At 37.8% G+C, this 10,185-nt stretch overlaps 1 protein-coding gene across 5 annotated transcripts in view; it reads right to left on the reverse strand.

The window, feature by feature from the left end:
- The window catches only part of LOC147020860 (uncharacterized), a 33,581-nt gene that overhangs the window by 3,939 nt on the left and 19,457 nt on the right, over window positions 1-10,185 (reverse strand). For 2 of the 5 annotated variants that reach the window (XM_085896563.1, XM_085896562.1), the window contains exons 5-6: window positions 4,960-5,195; window positions 4,713-4,761 (exon numbers count right to left, since the gene is read on the reverse strand). The exons of 1 other annotated variant lie outside the window; for it this stretch is intronic. In XM_085896563.1, coding sequence (XP_085752689.1) covers window positions 4,713-4,761; window positions 4,960-5,195 — 285 coding nt within the window. Of the gene's footprint in view, window positions 1-4,712; window positions 4,762-4,959; window positions 5,196-10,185 lie in introns of those variants that run through there. 2 more of the 5 variants (XM_085896564.1, XM_085896566.1) reach the window with 2 other exon arrangements.

Below are 10,185 nucleotides of genomic sequence, written 5' to 3' on the forward strand. Positions count from 1 at the left end.
GGATGTTTACCTTCCTTTATATCGGGGGTGACACCCTGCTTTCATGCTCCAATTCTGATTCTGATGTACCATACTCTGATACAAAGTGTTGGTGCTGCCAAAGCAGTTTGTTAGTTCGGGTTATACTGGGTGGTTTGCCATTGCCTTCCCAGCAGTAGTCAGAGGAAAAATTTGTAATTTGTTTATGAATTTGGAAATTTTTAATGGCTCGCCTACTCCTCTCAAAGGACAACGTGGGGTCCTTAACATCCACCAACTCTGCCGGGAGACAGGACGCCCAGTTTAACGTCCATCCGAGGGATGAATCCCGCCTGTGAGGGACACGTTGATGAATGGGATGACAGTTTATATTTGGGTCAGGATTCAAACCCAGGCTGGACAGCATAGAGGTGTGTGTGCATACCTCAAGGCCATCCTGCCAGCCCCATGCTCACATCTTCTTCTTCTTTCGGCTGCTCCCGTTCGGGGTCGCCACAGCGGATCATCCGTATGATCCGCATAGTGATTTGGCATATGTTTTACGCCGGATGCCCTTCCTGACGCAACCCTGGTCGCCTCTTACGACACGGATATGGTACACCTATTTTAACCGGGGTATACACCGGCCCAGTACACTGGTACTCATTTCGCCGACCTCGGAAGGATGACAGGCTGAGTCAACCCCCTGGTGTATTAATTCAGTGGCCCAACGGGGCTTGAACTCAGGACCTTTTGGATCCCATGCCGCTGCCCTAACCACTGCGCCAACACCAGGCTCAGCCCCATGCTCACATACAGTTTATCAATGCATACATACATCAATGAAATGTAAAGTATGTTATGTTGCTGTATATATAAGTTGTGGACAAACTCAGTTGTGAGGTGGAAATAATTTAACCAATCAAGAACATTTTTGAACTAGAGGGGGAGCACTCGGTAGAGTGCAAAACCTCCGCCGCCAATACTGCTGGGTCACTCAAGTGAACCTGATATCCTATTCATTCAATTTGACGTTATCAGTGCTCACATAATTATAGTTTGCAACTTTCCCTTTTACTTTTAACTTTTACATACTCAATTCATTCATCATAACTAGATTCCTTGAGACAGAAATTGATTTTACGTGGGTATATCCACCTGAAGTTCCAAAATCAGCCGCAATTATAATTTTGGCATTTTTTTGTTGGAAATCACTTAAAACATGTAGAAATGCAAAAAAAAGAAATCGAAATTTTGTTGAAAATAAAGTTGAAAAATTTTTTTTTTCTCTAACAATTTTTTTTTGGAGGGGGGGGGGGTTGAAAATCGCTTAAAACATGTCGAAATGCAAAAAAAAAAAATTCAAATTTTTTTTTCAATGGCCGCCATAGCAGCCATATTGGATTTTGGACCAAGTCCAAAATCTAATGGCATGATCCTTGGACCATACCTAACCCCCCCCCCACCAAGTTTCGTCGAAATCCGTCGAGTTTTTCCGTAATACCGTTCACAAACAAACAAACAAACAGAAAGGGGTGAAAACAGTAACCTCCATCCATCTTTGATGGTGGAGGTTAATAATTATTTGTGTGTGTGTACAGTGCCGATATAAAGTCTACACCCCCTTTCAAAATTTTTACCTTGTAGCCTGGAATTAAATTGCATTAAATGAGACTTTATCCATCTATATTTACACATCGTAACCCACAACTTTGAAGTGAAAAACAAATTCTACAAATTTCAGAAAATTAATTAAAAATACAAAACTATAATATCTTGGTTGGATTAGTGTCCACCCTCCCGAGTTTATACTTGGTAGAAGCAACTTTGACAGCAATTACAGGTGTAAGTCTGTTGGGACAGGTCTCTACCAACTTTGCACAACTTGATCGGACAATATTTGCTCGTTCTTCTGTAGAAAACTGTTCAAGATCAGTGAAGTTGCATGGGGAGTGCTGATGGACAGCAATCTTCAAGTGATGCCACAGATTTTCGATTGGATTTAGGTCGGAGCTCTGACTGGGCCACTCGAGGACATTTATCTCTTTGTTCCTTAACCACTCCATTGGAGCTTTGGATGCGTGCTTTGGATCGTCATGCTGAAAGGTGAACTTCCGTCCCAATTACAGGTTTCTTGCAGAGGGTGCAGCAGGTTTTCCTCTAGGAACTTTCTGTATTTTGCTCCATCCATTTTCACTTCTATCCTGACAAGTGCCCCAGTACCTGCTGAAGAGAAACATCCCCATAACATGATGCTGCCACCATCATGCTTTACAGTAGGGATAGTGTTCTTTGGGTGATGTGCTGAGCTGGGTTTGTACCAAATGTAACGTTTTGCATTTAGGCCAAAAAGTTCCATCTTAGTTTCATCAGACCACAGAACTTTTCGCCACATGGCTTCAGAATCTCCGGAATGGTTTTTTTGCATTCCTCGGACAGGACTCAAGGTGGGATTTTTTTGAGTAATGGCTTCCTTCTTGGCACCATACCGTACAGGCCAGACTTGTGGAGTGTTTGGGATATCTTTGTCACAGGCACACAGTGACCAGTCTTTGCCATAAAGGTATGTAGTTGTTTCAAAGTTGCCATTGGCCTCATGGTGGTCTCTCTGATCAGTCTCCTCCTTGCTTGGTCATCCAGTTTGGTACCACCAAGACCCTGCCGAGATCAGGCAGTCCCTCCATACACCTTCCACTTCTTAATGATTGTCTTGACTGTGCTCCAAGGGATAGTCAAGGTCTTTGAAATATTTTTATACCCATCCCCTGATCTATGCCTTTCAACAACTTTATCCCAAAGGTATTTTGAAAGCTCCTTGGTGCTCATGGTTGAATGCACTACCCAGAAGAGGAAACCTACAGGAACAGCTGATTTTATTCTGGAATAATCAGAATCACGACAATTTAACACAGGTATAGGCAAATTAACTTGATGTGTGATGTTGAAGGTGATTGGTTACACCTGAGCTAATTTACAATTGCTCGTATAAGCGTGGTGGACACTTATCCAACCAAGATATTCTAGTTTTGTATTTTTAATTAATTTTCTGAAATTTGTCGAATTTGTTTTTCACTTGGAAGTGGTGGGTTATGATGTGTAAATAAAGGCGTTTGGAAGTGAGTTGACATAACTTCATGAACCATCCTTGAAGCTTTGCTTTGAACCTCCACTTCCAAAGAATGAAATGAAACATTTTGAAAATTTTGAATTATTCTCACTTGGATGTCAACATCACCGTCATACATATTATCAAGTTGTTTCAACTTTCTTTTTACAAGAGGATGATTTGTAATGACGGATACCACCGGGTGGTGCAATATGATACACGTATACAGAGAGAATTGGGGGGGTTCCCCCCTCCCCCCCACCGTGAATCCCCCTCCCCCAGATATGCTACCCTTACAAAAACCATCCTTGGGGTACCCTTTGGCAACATGCAAAATTTGGTTGGATTTGGTTCAGTAGTTTTTTTAGTTTTTGAAGCATATATAAACAAACAAACACACAAACTCTCCTGCACTGTATATATTAGAAGACTAGCAAGGGCTCCCTGGCAGAGAGGATGTGGGGTTTACCTGGTGCTACCTGGGGGGGAGGGGGTGTAAGAAGAAAATACAGGTGCTGTCCGCTCGGAGGGGGGCGGGGAATACCCGGCGCTGCCTGACTGGGTGAACATTTCCGGCGGTGGATTCGGGACGTGTTGAACATGGAAAAGCTATGGAGTGATTGGCCTCATTTTTGGTTACCTTTTGTCTGGGGGCTGGTGGCAGCATTGTACGATTCCACATCTCAATATATATATATATATATATATATATATATATATATATATATATATATATATATATATATATATATATATATATATATATATATATATATATATTTATATATATTTATATATATATATTTATATATATATATTTATATATATATATTTATATATTTATATTTATATATATATATTTATATATATATATTTATATATATATATTTATATATATATATATATTTATATATATATATATATATATTTATATATATATATATTTATATATATATATTTATATATATATTTATATATATATATATATATATATATATATATATATATATATATATATTTATATATATATATATTTATATATATATATATTTATATATATATTTATATATATATATATATATATATATATATATATATATATATATTTATATATATTTATATATATATTTATATATATATATATATATATTTATATATATATATATTTATATATATATATATATATTTATATATATATATTTATATATATATATATATTTATATATATATTTATATATATATATATATATATATATATATATATATATATATATATATATATATATATATATATATAAATATATATATATATAAATATATATATATATAAATATAAATATATATATAAATATATATTTATATATATATATATATATATATATATATATATATATATATATATATATATATATATATATATATATATATATTTATATATATATATTTATATATATTTATATATTTATATATATTTATATATATATATATTTATATATATTTATATATATATATATATATATATATATATATATATATATATATATATATATATATATATATATATATACTGTATTCTCAAATGGGATAAAGTTTGGGGGGGGGAGTCATTTTGGAATATGGTAGACTGTTGTGAAGATGTTCAACTTACTCTTGTTTTCTTGTGGCCAGTGCAATGTCTGTTAAAGCGAGCCCAACACCTGGACAAGACAAAACATAGATATATGCACTGTTTGATAAGTGACTGCCTCAGTATTTATTTATGCCTTTAAGATTTGGTTCCTCATTATTCATCCATACCAAGATCATTTAGGAATTTCATTTAGTCACCTCCAATGAGGATGCTTCTGTTCTTGGTTTATTGTGTCGTTGAGTGTAATATGAGCTTTGCTGTTTACCTTGCATGTCAGTGATTACAGCTGCATGTTCAGTGTACTCGTAAACCCAGTGTTGGAATGCACAGGCCTTGTGTCCAACCTCGATCTTTCCACACGGAGCTTCAGTTCCTTGAGCCAATCCTAATACCCGTCCGTCACGTACAGAATATTTTACGAAGGGCCCATTGAGTTTCCTTTCCAGTGTTGCGCGTGGTGTGGGATGCCCACGGATGGAGACAAGACCTAAAGGTAATACCCTGAAAAAGAGAAAAATGTAAGTATAACAGCTTTGTTTTTTTAACTTTCCATAATTAAACAGTTTAATAACATAAAGAGGTAGAATAATATAATAGCAGCAATCATAATTATTTTATTGTAGTTTGGTTTAAGTTTGAACACCTTGACCACAGATGGAAGGATATTACACGTCCTGGATCCCCATGTACAAAGTAACAAATTACAGGTGACCTCAATTCTATTATATCTTTATTGTGTTTTTTTTCCATTCAGTTTGGAGGATTTTTAGCAACTATTCATAATCAACCACAACATGTGGACTGGTATCATTTGTTGGCCAGAACAGGTGATGTAGGCAGATTAATCTTTCATTAAAGGTTGTAATGAAACGGAAGACCAAGGAGGAACCCGTAGAAGTAAAGAAGAAAGATGATAGACGAGTCAGATTGGTTTTCCCCAACAATGTGGAAGCAACGCATGCTAATTCTACTACTACGAGTTCAGTTTCCAGAAAGTTATATTCCAAATCCATCATGCCTTCAGCTGGATTTGAATCCATTATCTTTGTAAGAACAGATTAATATTCTCGCCACTGGGTGTCTGTCATACAAGAAATTCATCCATTTCCTTGTTAGCCCACAAACGCGAAGCAAAAAGTGGACTTGAGCAATTGATTCACTCTGTCTGTCTCTGTCCTTCTGTCTACAAACATCAGTTTATGATCGAAGAACAACTTTATTTCAATTTCACGTTATATTTTGAACATGAACATGAATCAGAAAGGAACCTGTTGTTTACCGTACTTTGTCTCTGCATTAGTTGCGATTTATTGGTTTTTTGGGGATGTCATAAAGGACACAAAGAACCAATGTAACGTGTTAAATAAGGTGGTGTAAAAGACGGTGCATCAACAGTGGTAAACTTCTGAATTTTTTATTTTCTACAACCTTTACAATCTTTATTTTATCTCAATTGAATTATATACTTCAACGCTGAAGGACACAAATGACTTTTCGACATTTTCAAAGACCTTCCGTTTAGCAGTAGTTGGACAAAATATTACGGCATTTTACGTCATTATTACGGCTGACAGGATGACTGAGCAGTACATGCACACTCACCTCTGAGTTACAGATCCCAGGTTCGAATCTCAGCCTAGTTATAAACGAATGTCGGCCTAGATTTATTTTATTATTTATTTTTTTAATACGTAGCCGAGGCTCGTGGACGATGTCTGCCGAGGCTCTCATGAGCAAGACTAGTTATTCATGTAAACTATCACCCTGGTGTTTTGCAAGCAGTTAGTAGATGTTAAAGATCCCACGATGTCCTTTGCAAAAAGTAAGTAAGTTATGACCGGCACCCTGAACAAATTATAAATTTGTGCGACCCTCAGTCGAACGTCAGGCTGGTTTGTGAAAGACTTGGGCCAAAAACGTTCCCCTGCCGGTGACACAAGGTGGGATTAATTGGGGTTGTTAATAATAAGAATAATAAAGTCTACCACTAATTATTTTATCATTATTGTTATCCTTCCAAGTCACGATGTCTGGAAGGCCATTTGGTCTTCCCGAGGTTATTATTCCACCGTATATTGTAAGGCCTTCTTTTTTTTCTTGGAGACCGCTAAATTGATAAATTGAAGATCTCACAGGGTCATGTTTCAAGTCATGAGATCCAGTTGATGTCCTCCAACGAAGTTCATCTATGCAAAGGCTTGTTGGCCATCTTCGATGAATGAATCCTTTTTTTCTAAGATCTTCAGAACCGCTGAACTGTTCCATACAAAACTTCAGAAATATCATTTATGGATCGGGGAGCTTCAAGTTTGCTCGAGTCCTGGTCATGGGAAGTCGGGAAGTTTTGCCCCATCACCGTATTTAGCACACTTAAATGTCAGACTTCCCAAAATGAAAAAACATGAAAAATTTAAGCTTGGGGGAAGACATTTTACATTCACTGGACAAGAAAGAGGTCAAGCACAACCACATGCATTGCAAGAAGAGCGAGAATTGCTTTGCGATACATGTCCCCAACCGATGTGATATTTTCAAAATCCAAAAAGGGCATAACTGAAAAATAGATGAAATGTCCCGAAACTGGAACTTGTTCTGCAATTTATCACGATAAAGCCATGCACCAAGTTTCAGTTTAATATGGTGAAAGGTATGGGGAAAAGTCTGAAAAAACCACAGATGGGACGGACAGACAGACATATAGCAAACCAGTGCAACCGACAGGGGACTCATAAGGACTCGTCTTTAGGAAGGCCTCGTGCCGTGATCAATAAGTTTGTTGACTGCAGACATGAATAAAGTTTCTCTGTGTTTTTATATAATTTTCTTTCATCCCATTCTCATTCCAATCGGTTGGCAGGCTTTCTGTGGTACTGGTAGCTGTCCTCACGACTGCTCCTGTAAACGATTTCATCATCTCTTACACATCAACAGCAAATATAGATTTCTTGATGCAGCACTTCCGAGCACTGTTCGACAATGACAGTTTTAGTCAGATTGGCTAAGGCAGGGAGACAACTCTGAACCAGAAACTTCAGAGGTGAGCACGCTATCCTACACACTAGCAGAAGGGGCATATGTGAAGGTTAAAATCTCGAGGATTATCTGTCAACATTGAAAAGGTCTGCCAGCTTTGAGAGATCATCCACCACTCCCCCCCCCCCAACACACACACACACACACACACACACACACACACACACACACACACACACACACACACACACACACACACACACACACACACACACACACACACCCTTCCTGTTCAGTTGTGTCAAGGTCATGTGTGACATTACGGATTGATAATAACAGCTGATGTGCGTGTTTACATAAAATGATCAAATGTCCTGCATTACTATGTCCACCATCCGAATGTGGACGGAGGTTGTGTTTTCACTTTTGTCTGTCTGTCTGTCTGTGAGCAAGATATCTCCAAAAGTAATCTACGGATTTGGACAAAATTCGGTGGACAGGTTGGGTGTGTGAGAATGAAGAAATTATTCGATATTGGTGAAGATCCGGATTCGAGAATTTTTAGTGATTCTTCACCATTGAAAGATAGGGCCAAAAACGATAGGGAGCACAATATTTTAAAAAGTTAGGACCGGATTCGGACGAAACTTGGCAGATGAACTGGGTAGGTGACGAAAACAAGCCGATTAGATTTTGGTTCAGGTCCAAATCCAGCTGTTAGCAGATTCAGGCCATCAGTGAGATACAAAACGTCAATTGTTCACCTTAGCAGAGGTATGCGCTCTACTGAGTGCCGTTCTAGTTTTTTTATGGAATGGAATGCAAACCTTACTTGACATAATTACAGAAGCTTCAGAATAAAGAAAAATCAACCAAGAACAAGTTAAGGTTCAAACAACTGCTCACTTGTGCAAAAGTCCAAACATCACATGCACGGAGAATCTAAAAGTGTCTGCAAGTTAATGGAAAGCAATTTGAACATTTACTGTAATTTAGTCTTACCAGTGGTAATCTTACATGATAATCCATTATTAAATAAATTATCTTTCTGATAAGAAGCTATTTATTAGTCCTTTGTTTTTTTTTTCATATTTTTGGAGGGGGGGGGGCAAAACGCTTCCCTACACTCATGAAGGAATGGGATTGGGGATCATTTAATATTATATTTCATGCATGTACAAAGGCTTAGGCACAATAGAGCAATTGAAAAAAAAAATTGAACTTTTGTTTTGCAAAAATTCATTTTATGCTCAAAACACTCCCCGGCACTCACCGACTATCCTCTGAAACTTTGATGAAGATTCGTTTGGCCATCTCTGGGAGAAATGGCAACAAACATACAGACACAAACACACCTACAAAGACAAACAGCTCTCTTACAGTATCGATAAACCCTGTGGCTCTTGACATTTGGGTCATTCTGCTGATACATGTGTGCGTGCGCGTGAGTGTGTATGTATGTGTGTGTATATTCTACCAGTTGAATGTTTTAGAACACACCCATTTTTCCAGTTTTTACTGAAATTTAAGCAGTTTAATGTTTCAATGTACTCTGAAATTAACGCATAGAACAAATAAACAATTGCAGATTAACAAGAAATCATGGAATCGTTTTGTTGAACAAAATTTAATCTAAATTTTTGACTCATCAAAGTTGCACCTTTTGCAGATATAACAGCTGAACATACTCGTGGCATTCTTTGTACAATGGAAATCAAATATTGTTCGGAAGGTTCTTCCCAACACTGTTGCAGAAGTTCCCACAAATGTGTTGCACTTGTAGGTTGCTTTCCTTTCACACTTCTGTCCAGTTCATCCCAAACCAGCTCGATGGGGTTTAAGTCTGGAGACTGTGCTGGCCATTCCATGATTTGAAGCCTACCGTCTTGTTCTTTTCTTCTAAGGTAGTTCTGACATAGCCTGGAGGTATTTTTGGGTCGTTATCTTGCTGTAGGATGAACCCCTGACCAACTAGGCGTAGACCAGAGGGTATTGCATGGTGCTGAAAAATGCTGTGGTATCCCTTTTGGTTCAGGGTGCCAGTCACTCTGTGCAAGTCACCGACTCTGGATCCAGCAAAAGAGCCCCAGATAATCACGCTTCCTCCTCCATGTTTGACAGTTGGTGTCACACACTGAGGAACCAACCTTTCACCTACTCGACGGTGTACAAAAACCCTGCGTGATGAACTGAAGATTTCAAATTATGATTAATCGGTCCATAAGACCTTCTTCCAGTTTTCAGTAGTCCACTGGTGGTGCTTCATGGCCCAGGCAAGCCTCTTTTTCTTATTTTGCCATCTTAGCAATGGCTTTCTTACTGCCACTCGACCTGTCAAACCTGCAGCTCGAAGTCTTCTCTTCACAGTTGAAACTAAGACTTCCTTACTTCGACCAGTGTTGAGCTGTGCTTGAAGCTGCTGTCCCGTGAGCCACCTATCACGCAAGCTGTTGACTCTCAGAAACTTGTCTTCTGATTGTGTTGTGGATTTGGGTCTGCCAAACCACTTCCTGTCAGA

The sequence above is a fragment of the Eptatretus burgeri genome, chromosome 9 (genome assembly GCF_056783735.1).
Source record: "Eptatretus burgeri isolate ZD-2024b chromosome 9, Ebu_testis_v1, whole genome shotgun sequence".
NCBI lineage: Eukaryota > Metazoa > Chordata > Myxini > Myxiniformes > Myxinidae > Eptatretus > Eptatretus burgeri.